General features: G+C 32.0%; 2 protein-coding genes across 21 annotated transcripts in view; one reads left to right on the top strand and one right to left on the bottom strand.

Moving 5' to 3' along the window:
- The window catches only part of LOC109539304 (collagen alpha chain CG42342), a 133,008-nt gene extending 112,691 nt beyond the window's left edge, over positions 1-20,317 (top strand). For 2 of the 20 annotated variants that reach the window (XM_048660764.1, XM_048660729.1), the window contains 25 exons: positions 261-296; positions 2,458-2,493; positions 3,061-3,096; positions 3,275-3,346; positions 3,623-3,634; positions 3,895-3,963; positions 4,205-4,258; positions 5,923-6,102; positions 6,757-6,865; positions 8,842-8,921; positions 10,558-10,651; positions 10,854-10,942; positions 11,084-11,218; positions 11,429-11,455; positions 11,564-11,608; positions 12,403-12,507; positions 12,617-12,661; positions 14,718-14,771; positions 17,567-17,593; positions 17,735-17,788; positions 19,027-19,053; positions 19,206-19,241; positions 19,299-19,433; positions 19,547-19,768; positions 19,879-20,317. In XM_048660764.1, coding sequence (XP_048516721.1) covers positions 261-296; positions 2,458-2,493; positions 3,061-3,096; positions 3,275-3,346; positions 3,623-3,634; positions 3,895-3,963; positions 4,205-4,258; positions 5,923-6,102; positions 6,757-6,865; positions 8,842-8,921; positions 10,558-10,651; positions 10,854-10,942; positions 11,084-11,218; positions 11,429-11,455; positions 11,564-11,608; positions 12,403-12,507; positions 12,617-12,661; positions 14,718-14,771; positions 17,567-17,593; positions 17,735-17,788; positions 19,027-19,053; positions 19,206-19,241; positions 19,299-19,433; positions 19,547-19,708 — 1,719 coding nt within the window. In that variant the 3' untranslated portion in view covers positions 19,709-19,768; positions 19,879-20,317. Of the gene's footprint in view, positions 1-260; positions 297-2,457; positions 2,494-3,060; positions 3,097-3,274; positions 3,347-3,622; positions 3,635-3,894; positions 3,964-4,204; positions 4,259-5,922; positions 6,103-6,756; positions 6,866-8,841; positions 8,922-10,557; positions 10,652-10,853; positions 10,943-11,083; positions 11,219-11,428; positions 11,456-11,563; positions 11,609-12,402; positions 12,508-12,616; positions 12,662-14,717; positions 17,079-17,566; positions 17,594-17,734; positions 17,789-19,026; positions 19,054-19,205; positions 19,242-19,298; positions 19,434-19,546; positions 19,769-19,878 lie in introns of those variants that run through there. The other 18 variants (XM_048660796.1, XM_048660755.1, XM_048660791.1 and 15 more) reach the window with 15 other exon arrangements.
- Positions 20,318-20,428: 111 nt separating this feature from the next.
- Positions 20,429-23,206, bottom strand: part of LOC109539303 (nose resistant to fluoxetine protein 6) — a 17,823-nt gene continuing 15,045 nt past the window's right edge. The window contains exons 9-13 of the mRNA XM_048660720.1: positions 21,634-21,816; positions 21,320-21,510; positions 21,117-21,262; positions 20,640-20,855; positions 20,429-20,583 (exon numbers count right to left, since the gene is read on the bottom strand). Of these exons, the coding sequence (XP_048516677.1) occupies positions 20,476-20,583; positions 20,640-20,855; positions 21,117-21,262; positions 21,320-21,510; positions 21,634-21,816 (844 nt within the window). The 3' untranslated portion in view covers positions 20,429-20,475. The remainder of the gene's footprint in view (positions 20,584-20,639; positions 20,856-21,116; positions 21,263-21,319; positions 21,511-21,633; positions 21,817-23,206) is intronic.

Genomic DNA, 23,206 nt, shown 5'->3' with positions numbered 1-23,206 from the left:
TCGTTTAATTTCTAACCAGTTAATAATGGAAATTCAATTTTCCATTAGTAAAATATATTTAAAATTCATCCTGCAGATCTTTATCCAAAAATAATTCAAATCAATTCAGAGTGGAAAGAGTTTACTGGGTTAAATTATTTTATCAAAACGAGCTTTTTATCATAGCGCCGACGAATACATTATTTAATTTTATTATTAATTATCTGTCTATGTAGCTGGTCCGCATTCATAAATTAACCCCATCTCAATTAATATTACAGGGTGACAAGGGTCAGAAAGGAGAATCGGGCTACAGGGTAAGAAGCACGGTGGTTTTTTTGGTTTTGCGGTTTTAACATAATGCGAAAGGCAAACTGAGGCACTAATAGTTGAACGAAGTCTCGGAAAGGGAAGACATGTCAACACCAAGTCTTTATTCTAAGCCAGTCGCCAAATGTGGAAACATGTATGGAAGCTTAATGAAAACACTTTATTTATTTAATTAAGTACGCCTTGTTTACTGTTTATACACAGAATTATCATGAGTTGAAAGTGAAAAATAAAAAGCTCTCTGAAGCAATTGCAACGACTGAAAATCATGACTTTCTTTCTAAAAAGCGCTGATAATACCAAATTTAAGTTTTGGAGATTTAAAATTATGCAAATGTCTGAGGAAACTTAGACGAGTTTCGGGGTCGCAAAAGCTTAATTGAATTTAAACCCTTAAAATCAATATCTAGTTTCTTTTGATTGGGAAAACTTTTCTATTTTATTAAATTTTCATCAGTGTGTTCCGGAATGAATAAAAAATTATTCAAATAATACCAGTTGACCTAATAGGTAGTGACAAGTTTTTTATAATAGATAATGTTACTATTATTATTATGTAATAATTCTCAATACATATAGTGAGATAGAACTTTCCTCAAAACAAAGTATCTATTCTACTCATCTATTTTTATTTTCGGCTCATTTGGTAACAGATTTTAAAAGTTTCTAGGAAACTGGATATCCGGAAAGTGCTGTTTAAAGCTGCCGCACGATTGCGTTCAAATTTTTGAACTGGAAAAGTTTCAGATAAAATCAACCCAGAGATTACGAATAAAAGTCAAATTTAAACTGAACAAAGTCAAATTCTTTTTACTTCGAGCGCGACTTTTGTGATCAGTTGTTTAAATATTTTCTGATTATTCTCTTAGATTTTTTGGTTTAATTCTAGTAAAGTGAAGGTCATTTTTTCAAAGGGTTGACCAGTTTTGGTTGCTCTTTCTTCGACTTCGTTTTAGATCTAATGCTTCAATTTGCCGTTAACTGCAAGCTTCCAACAAGAAGACTGTTTCGTAATACAGCTAATTAGTAATGAAGTTGTAACTAGATACACACATTATTTATGTAGCAAAGTAACACATGACTTGAAACGAAACTGCTGCATGAAATGCCATATCCGCATTAACTACCCCAAATCTACCCTGTCCAGAGTAGTAAGCACTGTGATTTTAAAACTTTTTAAAAATTTAATAATTGTGAGATTAGTGTTACGTCTTAATGGTTATAAAGCAATTATCTATAAATTTACACCAATTTGATATTTTGTGTGTACATATGAAAAACTTACATGCCCGTATTTATTCACAAATTTGTTGTGTTCTTAAAGGAAACCGAAGTTTGATTTAAAATTGTTAATGCTTATATGGTGAAAATGTTGGTTAAAACATGCAATTACATTTTTATTATTTGCTGATGTTTAAGAATTTTTTAACGTGTTTTTTAGAGACACTATTTAGAATTTCTAGGGACATCCAAGCAAACATCGCAAAGTAAATGAAACACTTAAACATATTTTCGAATATTATATGATTTTCAAGAAATGTACGCCTTCAAGGCCGGATTGACTAGTAAAATATTGTTTTTGGGTCTCGTAGGCCTTGGCCGATAAGCCTTACAACTCTAGATAACATAAGTTAGAAAAAAAATTCTGTCGCAGTTGCAGACAAAACGTCAAGCCCGGAAAACAGTTGTTTTAATAACCGGAAAGTGTTAATTTTAAGTTATTAGTTATGTGTATTTTAAAGTTCTGCGTTTTCTAATACCGTAAAAGCATCAACATATTAAAAAAATATTTATAAGCCACTTAGAAAATACCGGGATATTGTTCAAATTAGAAAACATGTTTTTGATTGGAGTTTCAACAATTTTCATCCCTCAAATCCAAATTTTCTTGCAGTTGTATACACATATAATGAAAACATGAACGAAAGGACCCATTTGGCAGATATAAAATCACTATTAGATTTTACCGAAATTTACGAAAATTGTATCATGTTCAAATAAATTTGTAAAACTAGTTAGCGTTTTCCATTAAGCTAAAGTATATCCGCTAATCTCACAAATTATGATATTAGTTGTTAAAGCTGGAACGTAAATCATCGGTAAAAATTAAGAAAAAAAACAAATTCCAATGAAATATGTCTGTTGCAGGGTCCGAAAGGGGTGCGCGGATTTCCGGGATTTCCGGTTTGTTGATTTTCATTTTGTTTTATTGCTTTCGGTGACGGGAAGCAACTTGCTAGTAGTGGACGCTTTTAATCTTTACAAAAACATAAAATGCTGTTGCGCTTTTGTGATTCAGAACCAGGAAAGGGATTATTTAGCAGAACGGTCAAACATAGTTGAATGGTCGGTGACTGGAAAATTTAATAAATTTTGTATAAATAAAAAAATTGTAGGTACTTTTTCATTTTTCCATTTTATTTACGCATTCGACTATTTAAGGCAACATTTATATATATATTTATACAAATATAGACACATTTTACTATTACTATTAGCATCTAACTTCGAAATGATATGGGTTTAGCTTTCATCGGATTCCAAGTCCAAATTGCAACTTTATTGGAGTAAATACTTACGGAACTTCCCATCGCTCTCAATTGAAATTTGAACTTTGAAGTCCAGAAGTAGATTTGTAGAAATTAATCAAACGAGCTTTTAAGCTGTTTTCACACTAACTCATTCACTTTCTAACTTCTTCATCTTTATACTTTTAATACGACCGAATTGACAAACTTTCTTTTTGTGCAGGGACCGATTGGACTGGACGGACCAAAAGGCGAGCCAGTAAGTTCCTTAATAAGACTTTTCTTAACGTTCTTTTTGCAAACTTTTCAAATAATTCGCGATCAAATCTGAAAGTTATACGATTGATGCTTTAGTCAGTACATTTATAGACAAGGTTTTGGTTAAAAAATTAAAACGTATTTTGATAATTGGTTTTCAATGATATTTTTTTCCTAAGGGACCACCAGGAGAGAAAGGTCAAAGAGGGCAGCCTGGTAGCGCCGGAATCGATGTGATACAAGCAGTGAAGGTAAATTCAGAACAACTCACTGAAAATTATTTGAAATTTGAGCTCTATATTTATTTGGATGATCCTTTAAGCCCCAGCAATCTTTAAGATTTTATTACCACCTACTAAAAGTGACTGCAACAACTTTACAGCGTAGTAAAAAGTCTATTTTCTGCACTTTAGTAATAGACTCCTCCAAGCAAAGTAGTTTTTAAAAACATTTCTCTTAAAATGATATTGTCTCCATCTTTTGTACTGTACTGGCTTATTTTTCTCAATTAATTTGATTTTTATCAGCCGCCGGGAAGGGTAAGTAATTCCCTAAGGATGTTGCAGTTATGTTTTTATTTTTCCGTTGCAATGTTTTATGCGAATCTATTTTAGAGTAGCTATTTTATGTTTTTAATGGTCCGTTTTTATTATTTTCTGTTTGAAGTCTTTACTATATGTGTAGCTTTCATAGCGGTAGGAATAGGTTTAATGAATAAGTATTATGAATTTATTTGAGTTCAAACTTTCCCTCAATGGTTAAACAATAGTAGGTCGATAATATTATTCCCTCTCTTTAGGGCTTTAAAAGATCAGTGACGACGCTTCGAGGGGGTACGCTGGGTTATGCTGAAATCGTGGCTGTTAAGGTAACGGCACCACCCCAATCAGTGTTGTAGAAGTTTGTCTTGTTTATTTTGAGTTGTAGGAAGATTCAGTACCAACTTTCACATTTTTGATTTAAACGTGTAAGATTGGTACTAATTTTCACAGTTTAGGCATGGACTGGTTTCTACGGTGGCAGATTAATTTATTTTTAAGTTCTATTATTGGAATGCGTTTTGGTAGTTGTATTTGTTTTATTTTATTTTATGTTCAGTGTATTTTTAGGGGCTACAAGAAAGGGGCCATAACATAACCGGGGAAACTATCATTACTCTAAAAGTGAGTTCGTTTTTGGTACTCCGACTGTTGCTTCACTAACATTGAATATTTGCTATTGCATGTCGGGATCTTATTTAAGGGAACTTTTGTATGTGTTAATTTAAGCTCTTATCATGCATTTCCAATGTTAACACATGAATTATTAATGCTTTTCTCTTGAGAACCGATTCTACTAATGTTTATTTATAAAATATGGCTTAAGCACGAATAAAGAAGTACCGTTCCTACTTGGAAAGTCTATGTCAACATAGAAAGTGGCTCACCCAGATTTTTGTTTGCCGCAATTTTTCAGACGTAAATAAATTAAGAAAAACACGGTATATGTAGTATTTTGAAGCCTATTTGCGGTAGAAATTACTAAACTAATCAGTCTTCAGTGTCCATATTTAGGGAGTCACGAGCAAGAATTGACCATATCTGACTTTTATTAAAAAATAAATTTGAAGCAGAAGTCTTTATATCGTTTTTGGTAAAATTGGGGAATCATCTAGTAACATTGACAACATCTTTATAGAAACATTAAATTTCTTACAATTCTCATAGCAAAGATTTTTTTAAATATGTATACAGAGTGCCCCGTAAGCACATGATCAAAAGGATACTGCGATATTGCATCAAAAGAAGACGATCTGACCTAACTTTGCCAAAAACTGTCTGGCTCCTCTGCTATTGATGGTCAAAGTTATTCAGAAATTATTAAGAATGGTACGATTTGTTTTGATAAAACTCGCTGTGAATTTGTAGTTATCTAAGAATCATATTTTGATGAAACAATCGAGTTTATCCGTTTTGGACAAGTGGTGAATTCTTGCGTGTGGTGGTAGAAAAACTACCAGAACTTTTTATTTGGTGGATGAAATCAACTCATTTTTTTGGTTGATGCACTAATCATTTATTCACAATTTTCTGCACTTTATAAAATCTTGTAGCGTTCATAGTTTTTGCGAAAAAAAAAACATTTCGGTTTTCTTGCCACTTAAAGATGTTAGACATTAATTGTCATATATGGTAATATGGAACATATTTTCAATTATCTTTATTTGGGTATTCCAATTCAAAAAAATGATCATAATAATTTTGATAAAAATGACTTATTACTTTATTTCACTATATGATGATATTTTATATTCCCTTGGAGTTGGAGAGAGACACTATTGGGACATAAAACAATTAAAATTGCTTTAATAAATATCGTAATCGAGCTCAAAATTTTTAAAACAAAATAGCAAAATACATTAATTTATGAAAACTGTGTTTTCATATTTTATTTCATTAATTTAATATCAACTCATCATAGAATATACATTTTATTGTAATTTAAACCACATCTGATTGATTTGATTCTCGATCGGTTAAATCGATTCTAATTTTGGCTAAATAAAAAAATCAACATCAGCTTAGCAGATTTACTAGCATGTTTGCTATTTTAATATTGTTCTTATCACAAGTCTTCCAAGTAGAAACTGTATTAAAATTAATTTTATTGCATCCTGCCAATGAAGCTTATTCAATTAAAACTGTATTCATCCCAAATGATACTTATACAGTAGAGATAAAAATGAAAGGTCTTTTACGTAGCTTTCGGTAAGTTTTTCAATCTGCATGTAGAGTAGATTAGCGTAACTTACAAAGTCTGCGTTTGCTATATAAAATTCTTTACCTAGGGTGAACCTGGAGAACCAGGACCTCCAGGTCCTCCCGGACCAGCCGGTCCTGAGGGACCCTCCGGTAATGATGGGCGACAAGGAATGCCTGGAGACCCTGGCCCAGCTGGTGTAAAAGGAGATGCGGGACCTGTAGGTCCGCCTGGGCCACCTGGAATGGATGGATTAACAGGAGCAAAGGTAAACTGTGTGTCAATGTAAAATATTGATGTTAAACATACGATATCAGGATATTTCTACCAATTTTCAGACAATCTTTTTTGCGAAGTGGCCGGCACTATAAACATTCGGCGCACCGGCGCAGTAAGCTTTAATCAGGTTTAATAAATGAGTTATAACTCATTAACCGATGAGTTGTAACTCATTAACTCCGAGAGCGGCAAGAACTCAAAATCGCAACTCAACACACTGTAACCTAGGCCTAAGATTTGATATTAAAGGGAAGACCTGAAAAATAGTAACTAAACCCAGAAACATTTGAAACATTTAACAACTTATGAATGATATTTAAATCTCTCATAATAAAATAAGAAGCTTCAAAAAACACAAACTATTTCCAAGCTTCAAATAATCTTGACTTTAACACGAATTATTAACTTAAAACAGTTTTCTCAGAAAGCTTGTTCCTTGTTAACGATGTTTAGTAGATGATGAGCATTTTGTTTTCAATTAGTCATATTTCTCAAACAAGTAAAATTGAAAAATTTGATTAACTTTTGAACTTGAGCGAGTTGAATGATTCCATGATGGAGCCATGCTTTAAACGATCCTATAAACCTTTTTGCAGCGCTTTAATTACGCGCTTTGAGATGCAAATATTTTGATTCATTTTAGGGAGATCGAGGAGACAAAGGAGAACGAGGCTATACGACAGCTCTTAACGGTGACGTTGAATTTCCCACGGGGATTATTGAAGGACCTCCAGGACCTCCCGGCCCACCAGGTATAATTTTGTTTTACTTTACTTCATTGCAAATTTTAGGTACGGAATGGCGCTTAAAAACAACGTTTTCAATAGATGCAAATTTTGTTGAATTATTCTTAAATTCGCGTGCTAAATCATTAATCCGCTTTCAGCCAGTGCGATTCATTAAATTATTAGATCTAAATACTTAGAATGTCAGTTGACGCATCAAGGAAACACCTGAAAAATCATAACTGCATATCAAGTCCGAAATCAGTATTATGTTATTTTAGGGATTATTCAGGATGGTTTTACTAAGGCCATCATTTTGAAAGTTCTAACATTTGTCGGAGCATTTCCAAAAATCTCTAGGTTTAAGAGCTATTTTACCCGAAAACTGTATTTTATTTATTTGTCAAATTGATCGTTGTACTTTTAAGTATGTTATAAAAATTTAAAGCACTTGCAACTTTTACAATTAAATATACAGGGTGATTCACAACCTTATGGACACAAAGCAGGGGCTTGTAGAGGACCTCAAAACAAATCGAGTTTCCATAAAAGTTTTTTTTGAGGCCCATGGTTAACGAGATACAGGGTGATGCAAATGTTGTTAAATTATTCATAAATTCGCGTGCTAAATCATTAATCCGCTTTCAGCCAGTGCGATTCATTAAGTTATTAGACCTAAATATTTAGGATGTCAGTTGACGAATCAAGGAAACACCTGAAAATTCATAACTTCGTATCAAGTTCTAAATCAATATTATGTTATTTTAGGTTCTAAATCAGTATTATGTTATTTTAGGGATTATGCAGGATGGTTTTCATCCATCATTTTGGCCATCATTTTGAAAGTCCTAACATTTGTCGGAGCATTTCCAAAAATCTCTAGGTTTAAGCGCTATTTTACCCGAAAACCGTATTTCATTTATTTGTCAAATTGGTTAACAAGTTGTTAAAGTTTCAAAAAAATTTGGTTTAAGAAAAAATTTGCTCAAATTTTTAACGTAGGCTAGTTCAGACCCTTTAGCCGTAGGTAAGGCGATTTCGGGTAAAATAGCGCTTAAACCTAGAGATTTTTGGAAATGCTCCGACAAACGTTAAAACTTTCAAAATGATGGTCTTAGTAAAACCATCCTGCATAATCCCTAAAATAACATAATACTGATTTAGAACCTAAAATAACATAATACTGATTTACAACTTGATATGAACTATTTTCATATATGAATGAAACTTGATATGAATTTTCCAAGTGTTTCCTTGATTCGTCAACTGACATTCTAAATATTTAGGTCTAATAACTTAATGAATCGCACCAGTTGAAAGCGGATTAATGATTTAGCACGCGAATTTATGAATAATTCAACAACATTTGCATCACCCTGTATCATGGGCCTCAAAAAACACTTAAATGGAAACTGTTTTGAGGCCCTCTACACGCCCCTGCTCTGTGTCTATAAGGTTGTGAATTACCCTGTATAATAAGTATTGATGATTCATTTTCTTCTATTTAATTAACTTTGTATCATCTTAAGTTTTCGAAGTTTACACACCATTGTTTCATACAATGGTTTTAGACAGTATTTGGAAAGCAGCCGTTGAATAAAGTTCGCAAGACAGGACAGTGAATTATTGTTATTATTTGAATTGAACCAATACATTGAGATCTAAGCAACCTAACAGTTAAATTCCACCAGGGTATTAATAATACATTTCTGAAACCCACTTCATTCATATCTAGGTAATTTTATCTGGAATTTTTACCATTTGCTGTGGTTTATATTTCAAAAACTCCAACACATTTCTGACGGACAATTTATTAGCTTACTCCAAAATTCAAAATAGCTTGCTTATCAGCGATTCATCTTAATGTGGTGTACTGTGTCCTTTAAATTATGGTATAAATAAATTAACAGGAATTTACGAAAATCTGCTGAAGAAATATCTACCGAAAATTGTTTACATATTATTGATCAACAAACGATCGATATTTAATAGAAATTTATTAGGTGAGAAAGGCGAACCTGGTCCCCTTGGGCCGCCTGGACCCGCTGGAGAAAAAGGAACTCGTGGAAAGAGGGGTAAACGGGTAACGTACTTGGATACTGTTTCTCTATCTTGGCCTATAGTTCTCCATAAGCTAACCCAAGCCAAAGAATCCACTAATTAAACATTAAAACTTGAGTAAAACATCTTGAATTAGCTTCGAGAACTATTTAAACAAAATTAACAAAATGACATACCTCATTGCATATAGCTTCATATCACCGGGAAGGATTTGTAAATGTTGCATGGTCTTCGGCATTATGAGCATGTGTTTTATTGTGCTTATTTTTTCTGTAGAATATGTGCTTGCTTGATGATAGCTTTTGCTTGGACAACATAGTTTTAACGCAAAGATGGGGCAATTTGCATATGAATCAAGAATTAAATAATGCGATAAATTCGAAAGACTCGTACATTTCAGATACTAGATTATATTCTAATTATGTGAACACACATTCTAATTATGTGAAAACCGGACAATAATGAATGCAAGCAGTGTGGCGTGATTTAATTGAAACTAATGCAGATGTTACATTGATTAATTGAGCTTTACAATGTTTATTGGATATACAGTGAATTTTGTAAAATCAAAAGCATTGTTATTACAACGAACCACCTGTAAAATCATGTATGTATCTGTAGCCTAGCACTTATTAAGCTATTATAGTGAACCAAATGTATGTAAATGTACAAGATGTATGGATCAGTTTCAGCTAAAAGTATTCAGTAAAACTGGTAAAAATCCAGACATCCTTCATGAGTATTGCTTAATACACTTGCTAACTAACATTTTGTGTAACGTCACGCGTTTTAGCAATTTGCTTGTACACCAACCAGTGGTTTTATTACATTTGCGACATTACGGCCGTGAACAGGCTGCTTTCACATTACGTAAATTATGATTTTGATTGTATCCGACACATGAAATCCCATTAAAACAAAATCGATGATAATCAAACACCAACATGAGGATTTACATTATTTCTCCCTCATAAATCAATTGCTTTCTACTTCTATACTCGTCGCGCACCACCCAAGGCCGTAAAAATTTGTTGTAATTCATAATAATAATATTAATATATTGGGTATCAAACCTTGTAAAAAACAAAAAAAAATAATAGGTCCTCATGACCAGATTTGGATTGATTTCGGAATTTTCTAAAAGAGATCTATTTTATCGAAAAACGGCGGTGGTGCTCGCGTGTTTACTGCGTTATTTAGGCAGGCACAATAATTTTTGTTTACAGAAGAATCAAGAGAAATACACATAATTTTTATAGCGAAAGCATACTTATTAATAATTCAAGTTAATTAATCAAATCAGCCGGGTTATTCACCATTCACATTAGCATACACATATTATTTTAGAACAGTATTACTAGTCGTTGTATATAGATGAACATATGTATATTAATATTTATGCACTTTTACCTTTTACTTTTACTTTTACTAGATTATTTGTTTTAGTTGTACAGTTATTTTAGTACTCCTTTTTTTTCAATATCTTATTTATGTTGTTATTCGTATATTATCCAGGCATGTTTGCTGTAGATTCATATGAAATTGTCGGTGTAGATATTGCTTAAGTTTACAAAGTCAGACTTTTTTTGAGTGTACACTTTCAATTTCATATGGTCTGGCTGATATGAAGCTATACGCTGACGAAAACATTTACTTAGGGTCAAGACGGAACCGCAAAAGGGGAACCAGGTATGCCTGGTCACAAAGGAGACCGGGGAGATTTGGGGTTGAACGGTTTTCCAGGTTTGCCAGGTACTAAAGTCGTTCCACTTCATACAAGTTTTAATGGGGGGTAACATTCTTTGGCAAATACTAACAGCTCTTAATCAGGATTAAACTGTCGACAAGCGAATAGATCTACGGTCTCATTTTTTAAATATTTTATTTGTGCATCAGCAATTATAAATACAGTAAGCAACTGTCTGTACTGCTAAAACACTTTAATCATTTATAGGACCAAAAGGAGACATGGGTCTAATAGGCCCTGCAGGAGTAGGTGGAACGAATGGAGAAACTGGACCACAAGGTCCTCCTGGCTTACCGGTAAGTCGCCAATGTTTAACGCAATTTTTCTTAAATCGTTCTAATCGATTACCATAACTAAACTGTATTTTTCCAACACTCGAAATTTTCAAACGTTTTTTAAATTGTTATATTTTACTTATTATAGACATTTACTTCTAGGGTCTGGTGGGACCTAAAGGTGAAAAAGGTGAATATGGCGATATTGGGCCGCCCGGTTTGATGGGACCTCCAGGTCTTCCAGGTCCCCCCGGCTATCCAGGTCAGAAAGGTGACAAAGGTGAAAAAGGAGAGTCTGTGAGTATCTATTTTGTTTAATTTTTTTAAAATCACGTATACATTTGAAATTAATAAAACAGCATAGGGAAAGTTGCATTTTTACTTTTCTAGTATATAAAAAATAAAATTGCCTCTTTTGCTTATAGTGTTTTCTACACCTAAATTGAGATTATTAGTTTTAAAACATTATCTTCTCGGTACAAACTTTATATTCGTATTTGTTTCCAGAAATACAAGAAACTAAGGCGCCGACAGGTAAATATTTATATATTGCTAAGTGCTAATGTTTAGCGATATTTTTTAAAATCACTAACACTCCACAGTTGTATTTACAGTGTCTTTTTTGTACTTTTTCCCATGCTGTTTCAGGGTGATGGCACCGGAGAAGTAATATCTGGAGGAGAAATGGTAAGTTCAGCTAAGAACTTCATCAGCAATAGTTGATTGAATACTGTAAAGTAGAATCCGCGTAAAGTAAAGTCTGATGGATAATTCATGTGAATAATGTTTTTAAATTTCCAAACATAAGAGCAGAAAAACGTTACAGACGTTAAGACATGCAACCGTTACGAGTCATCGAGCAAAATGCTTTTTCAATAACTTTTTTCTACTAATTTGTCATTCGTTTCAAGTTGGTCTCTACTCGAAAAAGGTAACTTGAAGCGAAATATTTTCGTTTCTGAATTTTTTTTTTTTTTGAAATATCGAGCTTGATGGTAGGTCCAACCAAACGGCAAAAGATTCACATCTAGAGAACTTGCAACATTTTTAATAACAATTAAGCATTCATTTTAGATGTGCAGTTTACATAAGTAAAGCGTTACAATTTTATAATATATTTTTTCCAGGGATATTGCGTCTCCAATATTTTGTCTGATAATTGTGACCTGTGAAATGTATGTTTTATACATTTTATTAATATTTTATTAAACATTTGGGTTTCCAATTTATTCTTAAAAACTGTGTGTGTGTGTGTGTGTGTGTGTTGAATTAACCTATTGAGACATAAATTCCTACTATTCAAACATATCATAGTCTTACATTAAATTAGGCAAAAAATTATTTTTGTAATTGTTGTTATACTTTAACCATTATCAAATTTTTTTATTAGTATTTTACAGGATATTGATTTGTACCAATTTGAACGTATATTCGAATATTGTGCGCGTCTGTTAAATAATTTTGTTGAAAATTGTTATTAGATTATGGGACCTCCAGGGCCTCCAGGTCCTTCAGGCACACCAGGACTGCAAGGACCACCTGGAATCAAAGGCGACAGGGGGATGGATGGCATTAAAGGAGAACCGGTACGCTAAATTTTATTCTTCAAATATTTATCGATATGAAATTAGTGAAATTATAAATGCCTTTAAATTAATTATATGAGTTCTAATGTTGATTTTTTGTAAATTATAGGGTGAAAAAGGTGTGAAAGGTGATCCAGGACCAATGGGCTTACCTGTAAGTACAAGATATTGAATAATTGCGATTCAATTAATCAATTCCATCAAATCAACTGTTCTCAAAATTTTAAATAATTGTTTTATGTACTTTTAGTTTGTCATAACAACTCAGCAAATAGCAAAAAAATGCTAAACAAACTTTTGCTCGTTGTAATATAACTTGTGGAATTGAATATTTTTATTCGAAATCAGCTGGTGCATATGGAACAGGCCAAATGTTTGAATCGGTTTTACGTAATAAATCCAGCAAAATATTACTTGCTTTTCGAATAAGCAATATTGAAAGCGGGCAATTAGTTTCAAATACTTTTGGTTACTTTGGCCACATGTATAATCTACGTTCTATTTCCCGTCTGTATAAGTGTTGTAACATACCAGATTAATAATCTCTTGAATATTTCTTGAATCTTATTTTGATAGTTCGTAGTTAATGTAGCAAAGATAAATGCAACATAAAGTTATGGTACATTGAATTTATGCCATCAGCATCTACAACATCAATAACATCGATGCATATCTGGAGGGAAAGAGTGACTTATAAAAAAACGTCGACAGGCAGTTTATTTTCAATACTGAAACATTAATGAGATTCGCTGTATTTGAAGCTGAGAAGCTGTATGCAGTGAATATATTATGAAATTAAATGCCATATGGAACCTTCATAATATGTGCAATAAAGGTTTATACATACGGGAACAGGTCTACCTTATTTGGCAATACGATATTTAATTCATAAAATTCTATGCCCCTTTGGAAACTCTCTGTATGAAGTGTGTTTCTTTTATCAGTTAATTGTTTTTTAAATTATTGTAATAGCGCTTGTTAATAAAATATTTAAAATAAACATTTAGAACTGGTATTAAGCGTCCCGAAACGACAGACGTATAATTTTCTGCAATCGTCAGCTGTTCAGTCTAATCATATTAACGAAAAAGCGGTTTTGATGAAAGACATTGTTAAAAATAAAGTAGACTGTGGCTCAAAGCGATTTTACGAATCCCACAAAAACTGTTTTTAAAATTTTGCATTTATTCATACTGAAGGCCACTTTACAGAAAGGATACATATATATTTTTGAATGTCCATTCAATTAACAGCTGCACTTAAGTGGTATCCACTGCCCAGACATTATGGTTTGTATCACATTTATTCCTTTCTCTTTGATTTTAGTATGAAATTTAAATCTAGAAACCATTATTTTTGTGTTTTGCATATGTGTCGAAAGAATATTTTATCAGGTCAGTTTCCGTTTGATTCAAATTCCTTTTTGTTTCCATTTGGTTGTTTCCACTTGAGTAAGCAATTTATTGTAAAAAGCAATAGTGTACAATATTGAAAAAGTTCTGAAAAAAACTTGCTAAATCTGGGGAAAACGAACTATTAAATAGATGAAACTTATAATTTTTTTTAAATTGATCTAAGTTTTAACTCATATATTATCTCTGGCAAGCAGTTTGTATGTAGTAACGTTTACATTTCGCTACTTACACAAAAATCAATAAACTATTGAATTGGTGAAACAGCTTTGGAATGGAATTTATTAGATTCGAATTTGATTGAAAGGAAGGCTGGCATGGAAAGAAAGGGACAAGAAACTAATCGTTAGATATTCGAAAGAAAAACTTGATAGCTAGAGAGGAAATATCTAGACATAGTTAAGGTATTATTATTAAACATGAACATAAAGACTAAAGGGTTATTTAAGGTTATTAACTAAAAAGAAAAAACTGAGGTTCACGGTCCATAAAAATTAGCTAAAAAGCGACTAAACTACATTTTTGGCATATGTTTTGAACAACAGAACAAAATTTAAATGTTTTGGAAAAGTGGTTGGTTTAAAATGTTGGGTTTCCTTCATCAGAATCAGTTAGAAATTGTTTTCGTATTCTTTTTGTATATACTTTTCAGTCTTAATTACAAGCCTGCATATTTCTAATGCACGTCGGGGTTTTACGAAAACAGAAATAGTTTAATTTGGGGACCAACAGAGTTTTAATACTGGACGTGTTTTGTGTCATATTTTGTTATAAAGGGATTTTTTTAAATTATTTAAGGGTCCAATGGGTCTAAGTGGTAGACCGGGAGACTACGGAAAACCTGGTGCAATGGTAAGGAAATCATATTATAACTAGGACTAGAGCAGGGTTTTCCAATGCAGTGACTTAACAAATATTAACATTCAACCCCATTAACACAATAAACACACTCAAACTGTGTTATCGCCGATCGCCCGAGTGAGATAAAGCCTTATCAGAACCATTATGGTGAATTAAACTGCCTAAAAAGACAATTTTGTTAAGTGATTGATTGATTGAGGCATCTGCCATCAATTCCATTGGATGAGCTCGCCAAAATACTTATTTTGCAACACACTTATGAGGATCTTTTAGGAGGACAATAACAGAAGCTGGTAATTCTGGAAGTGAACTGCGCGAATTTTTCAGGCGACCATATAAATAGATTCGATCAGTGCTATTTGGAAATGTGCTTTACTCTGCTTTAAATTTTAACAAAATGTGGGTTATTTCTCTATTTAATAATGAGGATTGTAAGAATGTCAGTTGAATGACTGGTTTTGATATGAAAAGTTAATTCGATCTCTTATGCAATATTTATTTCCAATCGTTAATTCTTATGGGACTTTTCCGTTGAATTATTGGAATATTTCAATGTTTCAAGTCCACTTTAGTCTTGCCTTGAAAGTGCGCTCAATATAATTGTAAACTGTTAATGGCTTATTACCGATATCAATTATCACTTTTGTAATTATCGAAAACTGGCAGAGATTTTCTGTTTTCCTCGGGCAGAGTACACACATTTCAAATGCACCATGTATAAATTATTTCAATAATATTGTAATAATAACATGTTACTATATTTACTAAAAAGCTGTATGTATTGCTATAGTAGGTGTTATTTATTAATTAATGATTAACAGATTAAGTGTAAAAATAGTAGTTACCAACGATCAAAGGTTAATTAATTATGGTTGATTTCCTGTTTGTCGATTTTGGTTCTGCATTCAAAGTTTCTAAATGAAGCCTAGTAAGTGTTGACCAAATAAAAATTATTCTCTGGAAACTGTTGCAAAACATTTAGGATTCAGTTGGGCAAAGAAAAACTCTTATTATTTTTTTATTATTTTAAAACAGAAGTGCAGAAACAAAAAAGCAGAGCGTTTTTTGCTTAATTTTGGATTCAGAAAACGAATTTTCTCATTTTGTAGGCCTCATAAGTTTAGAAACGCCCGACCATAAACTCTTTCTAGTAAGCAACTAATTTTCCATTGTTAGTTGTGGTTGTTTTTTTATAATTGCAATTTTTTTATATTATTTACACACCTTTAATGTTATGTGCTTCTGCATTTACTAACGCCTTGTATAAGGTATCAGCGGACAGAGAATAAATTTTTATTTGATCGAAAACTTTCATTTGCTTTATAATTACTTGCAGTTTTAAGAACCTTAAAAATAGAAATAGTAAACATTCCTTCATAGGCTTGCACTTCCAACAGTTTCTCTTGAGCTGTAATACAATAATTGCGTCCACAGAGTACTTACATATATAAGTGATCAGATTCCATGAAATCATTGAATTCCCAAACTTTAAGCTGCTTGCATAAAAATTTACTTAATTATACTTAAACTAGAATAATAGTATTTAATTATTTATCGTTGTACATGTGTTGGGAATTTTAATTGTAAAACTTCTTTGAAGCAACATATATTTTTTAATTCTTTGTATTTGCTATGTTCGTATTCGTATTCTTTGTAATCTTCCTTGACACAAACGTTCTGCATTCTGCGCTACTGTAAAGATGGGATTTTCCATATTTCCAAACTACCTTTTGTAATGTTATATAAAAGTTTGTAAAATAAATGTTAACATTTTTTATAGGTGTCTTATAATAGGTTAGAATTTGTAAGTAATATACAGGTTAATTATAATTCTACGTGACTGATTTTTATAGTATTATTAAAAATGTAAGTACTGAGTCTTATTATAAACAACATCCTAAGTAAAACGGGAAAACCTTGATTTCGCTCACTTAATCTGGAATATGTTTTAAAATTCTCGAAATCACTTTTTCCCTTGTACTTATGGCGATAACGTTCAATGGACTTTTTATATATTACATGAGTTTTGCAAATATTTTTGAATGCGTGTTGGTCTGGTTCGCTTAAGAATAACAAAAAAAACATAGAAATAGTGATATTTAAAAATGTCCAAAATCCATCTAACTGTACAATTTGGGAATATTATTTTAGGTTTTAAGAAGCAGATGTATTGAAAAGAAGCCCATAAATAAATGTATGTGCATGTGCGGAAATGTGACAATGCCTTTATTTAAACTTTATTTTACAATTTCCTCTTTTTTATTTGCATCGTTCTTACTACAATTTAGTCAATTAGGATATTTTGTTTGATTTCGCCTGCATATTATTTCCTTAAGCCCTAAGAATTACTCCAAGTGAGTATAGATAAGATTTTAAGGTACTATATAATTTGCCTACAATTTTTCGAATTATTAACAATTATATTTGCATTTTCAACGCTAAACCTTTTGTGTAATTTAACGACGCTTTTTGTGTCAAGTATCCAGATATTTTTGAAAAGTCTCATCTTCAGAAAATGCAAATATACCTACTTATTCGTAAAATCTAATTTTCATGTTTTCAGAGAAGCAACTGTATACACAATCCATTTCAAATCTACAATTAATAATTTCCCTCACTAACCGAGAAACAAGCATTTTTGATAAGTTTGCGTGAGTGCACTGCATGTTCAGACAATTTTCAGGGAAGTGCCGAGCATTTTGGCTGCCATTAACTGATTCATCCATATAGTATTACAGTTAAAGCTCACATTTCGCACCTCATTTCTTAGATATTTTTCTTCACAGGGCCCACCTGGTTTGGATGGTATGAAAGTAAGTATCAGTTAAATAATTATGGAACATAAAGATTAAAAACCAACTCAAACAATATTAACATCGGAGCACAGAAATATATAAATAAACGAAATTAAAATTTTCGTTTAAATGTTTAACTATTATTATCTCCTACGTCAGGGTGCTCAAGGAGAACCGGGCACCAAAGGAGAACGAGGAGATCCAGGATTACCGGTGAGAAATACATAAGACTAATTATTTTTATCACATTGGAATTTAAAAATATTTTTTCATTAAGTTATGTGTTGTCTATATTGGATTTTCGAACAAAAATTGCATTTTTTTCTGTTCCTACTTTAAATGTAGAACATCTAAACTGAATGGTGTTTTGAGCAGTTAATTTTTTGAAAATTTCAATCTAGCTGTTTCTGAATTTTCCGAGTTTTACTCAACATGCAAGTGAACCTTATTTTTTACACTTCTACTGGGTGCCTGAATAAAGATAGATAGCCGCCGTATACTGATCTATTTACATATATTAAAAATCTAACATCTCGTTTGAAAAAACATTTTAAGACCTTTTAAAATATATGTTCTATTAAACCGTGAATTATTAAAAAAAATAAACTAGTGGACATTTTTTGGATCCATTACATATGGTTTTTGTTCTGAATAATTCGCTGTTCAAAATTTAATTTATAATTCTCCATTCATTTATTTTTATCTTTGATGGAAAAAGCTTCTGTTCCATTTTAGGTAACATTAAACAATTTTTTAACATGGAGAACATAATATATTGTGATCTAGATTTGAAAGTGGAACCGTAGTTCATCGAGCTCCTGATTTATTTTTCAGACTCGAGCCCTATTGAAATTTTTTTTGAGACCTTAAATTCATTTTTTTCGCTAAATCATTTCAATTTTATCCAGTAAATTTCGATTACATCTTTATTTGTTACTGTACTTTTATCGTCTAGTTTTAAGTGTTGCAGTGAAAACCGGTTTTCTATACGATCATACAATCAAACCAGCTTTTGCTCCTAACATATGCTAAAATCCGGTTTATTGCTAAATTGTTAATATTCTTCAATTCAGATGCTATTGGTTTTTATCATTCTTCTTTAATTCTACTGATTTAGCGACATCTCTACCATATAACAGAGGACAAATTTGATTTTTTATTGATTAAGAATTTTGTTTTACTTTTGAAATACATAGTTTAGATCGAAAAATATACTCATAGAAAGCAAACCGTTACAAACTTTGTCAACTTTGGTAAAAAAAAAAATTACAAACCAGTAAGCCGGAGTTTTAAGATCCGGACTGTTATTCGGTCACCCAGTAAGCAAATTTAATTGGCAATTTTCAGTTTATAATTTTTCACCCCTCGCAAAACACAAACCCAATACCAAATTTTGTAAAATTTTAATTTAAAGTAGTATTTGCACTAACCTGTTTTTTTTTTCATTTTAGGGTACCGATGGGATTCCTGGTCATGAGGTACTAAATACTCACTATTCATCGCATTCAAATGTCTTTGGCATTTTAACGCTTGTGGTACCTCTTCAGCCAGCAATTCTTAAGAGTGCATGAGGCTAAATCGTTGTTTTTCGTTTCCTAGTCAGTCATTTACTCTGTTTCTTGATTTGTAGGGTCCTTCGGGAGAAAAAGGACCTAAAGGAGATTCTGTAAGTGTGAACATTGAGTTAGGAGAGGGTGTGAATATTAATGCTTTTTTTCAACAGGGACCTCTTGGAAAACGAGGCAGAAAAGGGGACAAAGGTGATAAAGGGGACCAAGGAGTGCCTGGACTGGATGCACCCTGTCCATTGGGACCAGATGGATTACCATTACCAGGCTGCGGTTGGCGACCACCAAAGGTAACGTTTTTAAATAATCTTATCAACTAAAGATACGTTTTTTATGTAGATTAATATTTAAATGTTTGTGCAGCTTATTAACCCAACTAATCCACACTAACCGCTGTTTGTAGAGTCTAAATAGGCCTTCGCCATCGGCTTCTCCGTCCACAAACACCTATATTGATCCCGATGATTCCACTGATGAAAATGCTGACTTTGATGAACCCGAAGCTGAAGATGAAGATTATGACGAATATGAGCAAAACACCGCTGTATCTGCTTCAGCTATTTAACACATACTGATGGCCATTTTTGTTGTTGTTTTTTTGATGATTGTGTCAAATTATTGGATGGTGCGTAGTTTTGTGGTGTTTTACTTATTAATAGCGAATATTTCACTGCACTCCAACCTATGAGAAACGATAAATTGTGGTTCATTCGATATTTTTTCTATTTTTTTTAGATGAATGCAATCTACTACTAAGACGTGTGAAAGAAACTGTTCAAATATGTACTTATTTAGTGAAGTGAAGTTATTGTGTAAATAAGGTTCCGGACTATAGCGACTATAGATTAACAGAAATAACTGATATTTTTTTAATTCAATATCTATAGTAATTTATCTCTCCCTAGATCCAGTTAGGAATATGTCTTCAGAGCTGTATGTTATTTCGTTATAAGTATCCATAATGTATACGGTAAATGTCAGTTATTAATTCGAGGATTTTAACGCGATTGTTCCAAATGTTCAGAGTGAATCACTTTCTTTTGGCCTCTAGGGTTGAAACTGGGTGAACCAGTTTGTCTGTTCTGTAAGATAAGGATCAAATAAGGTGATTTATGCTGGATGGGAATATTCTGTGAAAGTTACAGCCGAGTCGGCAATAAAATTCTTTGTTGAACTAATTTTTTATTTCGTTCTTTGCTTCGAATACTTAGACTAAGACCAAGAGAGATTAATAGACCAGCTGTTCAGTGCCTATTTTTAGTCGCGGGTCAATAAAATACAAAACTAAACATTAGGTGTTCACTTTTATTCAAGCACATGTTTCATTTTATTTCACCCCATAACAATTTTCATCAGATTTATAGCAGGAGCCTCAAATGCCAATGAAATCACAAATGCGCAAATAAACGAAAGCACTGCATTTCCAAAGAATATCACCACCTACAATAAAAATTTAAAATGTTCCCTGTTGTCTGTTGAAAGGTTATTCAACTTACCATTAAAACGTTGTGTATTTGCAAAGAACCATCCAGTGCAAAACTTGTAAGAAACATGATGGTCGGGTGTACAAGATAAGCACCGTAAGTCAATTTGCTTAGGGGCAAAAATAATTTAAAACTAAACAATACGTTAAATGGGCCCCCGTAACCTGAACAGCACGCCACTGTTATCCAGGCTAAGCAGAGGCCCCAAGCTGTATGGCCCAAAGCAGCCTGAAAATGAAAATTATTTGAATTCACTTGAGTGTATTATAATTTAAAATTCCGAAAAAAAACGGTTTGTTCAATCGATTTCCACATCCTTCTAAACCCAAACTTTTTGGATGAAAAGTTATGTTTTAGCTAAATCATATGCTGTATTTTGTTCTAAAATGGTTCTTAGCGAATTACCTTTTTCAGCAATTTTAGAAACCTTTTAGTCTTTTGAAGAAGCGAGTAAATTCGAATTAATGTTTGATTTTGAATAAAACTTACGTAAAATGCTGACGCTGGAACCGCCAAGCCATGTTTTCCCAAACCATAAACTAATGACCCCAAACACATGAGCGACAATATCCAACCCAATATCACCACTGCTGGAGTAAATACTAATTTTCCATTTAATTTAAATAATACGTATCCTAAAATAGATCAATCCATAATTTAGAAAAACTTTTTAGTCATTTTTTTTAACAAACCTATAATCATGCCTATCAAGTACGGCCCGATACGCATCCATGGCTTATCATAAAGTTCATCGAACAAAGCGAAGGGTTCTTGTACTTTAGCAACAAAATCATGTTTGATTGCTAAAATAAATGTCGCCAGCCATGATGAGAGAAGCAAAATAGATATTGATGCAGCGACGCATTTAAGTTGCTTATTTCCCCTAAAACCACATACAAATTGTGATAAACCCATCCTTCATTCCACATTTATTTAAATATACTAAAATTAAAAAGTATTAATTTTGTGGCTTTAACAATTTCGTTTTATCATTAACAAATTTTACCTTATTCCTGTAAGCAGTAGGATGGAAGCAACAACAAAAAATTGCGTATCGTTTGCCATATACCAAGACCAGAGCATACAAAATTCAGCTCGCGGATAAAAGTTGTTTATATAAAGGGCATTTCTCCACCAATATTTCTTACAAGTTATATGATCCACAATGGCAGGAGTAAAAACCGAATTGCTGAAAACATTATATGTTTTATTAATTTCTAATAAAGTATGGCATACAAAAAGAAAGGAAAACAGTTTTCCTTATACTGCGGCCAAAAAAATTATATTATAGTAATTATGATTATCTTGAAAAAACGAGAGTAAAACTTTACGAAAAATTATTTGGAAAATTCGCCGCCCTCATCACTATGAAGATTTGTAAAGTTCCTTTAAATTCTCAAGTCATTCCAGTTTTAACAAAATATCAATTAAGCAATTCTTTCGACGCAAAAACCGCAGTATTTTTTAGCTCTACTTAAAATACTGTGTTATTAAAATTTTCTGTGAAAAATGATAAGGTAAATTTGATTATATTATAAAATTATATTAACACCCGCCGTCTTAACCGCTTTGCAAAACAAATTGAAAAACTTTTTGCCGCTTTGAATTATGAACAAAACTTAATAATCATTTCTGGGCCTTTTTCCAAAAATATTTGCCCGAACTGAAAAAGCGAAAGTTTATAATCATTTATTTGAAAACTTGAAATTTAGGGTTTCTTCACTTTTAGGTCAATACTTCTAAATAATACTGTCTCTAAACAAAAAATCCGCGTTTTTCTTAACGTTTTACTGTAAAATACTGGCAAAGTGAATCTTTTATGCGAAAAATTAAGAGATTGATTTTACAAGAAAATTTGTCGACTTTTTTTGGAACAACTTTTTTTTTTTAGATGTGCGAATTTCAGTCTCGAGTCTCGTAAAGCTTTAATAAATGACTTATAATATAACTCATTCACCGATGAGTTATAACTCGTTAACTTAATTAAGAGATTGATTTTACAAGAAAATTCGTCGAATTTCTTCAAACTCAGTACTGCTGCTGGGAAAATCTAGATGACTTTTTTTAGTTGTTTGAACAAAGCAGTTAAACGTTGCTCAAAAAAAATGTTGACCTTTTTTAGGTGTAAAAATTCCAAAGGTCTCGCAAAGTTTTAGTAAATGAATTACTAGTTTTAATAAATGAGTTTTACTTCATTAACCGATGAGTTATACCCAGATAGCACAAAATATTACATACATATTTAGGAAATATTTATATGTTTGCTAAATATTTCAGATCAAAAGCAAATATTTCTTAAATATTATTTTTTAAATATTTGTTTCTAATACTTAATTAGCATGAAACAAATAAGTTATTAATAATTTTCTTATTATATAATACTTTTTGTACCTATATATAACAACGTTAACACTCCAAAAGTTACTAATATATTATTTTTAATAAATGTGAACAAACTTTATAACATATTATCTCAATTTTCATTGGTCAATTAACGGTAAATATTTCAAAGCAAAACGAAATATTTTTCAAATGTTATTTAAACATTCTATAAAAAATATTTGTTTCTAATATTTAAT

This window comes from Dendroctonus ponderosae, unplaced genomic scaffold (assembly GCF_020466585.1).
Source record: "Dendroctonus ponderosae isolate FM_Combo_2020 unplaced genomic scaffold, Dpon_F_20191213v2 Dpon_F_20191213_1, whole genome shotgun sequence".
Taxonomy (NCBI): Eukaryota; Metazoa; Arthropoda; class Insecta; order Coleoptera; family Curculionidae; genus Dendroctonus; species Dendroctonus ponderosae.
The sequence above is the reverse complement of the archived record's forward strand: the minus strand, read 5'-3'. Positions and strand labels throughout refer to the sequence as shown.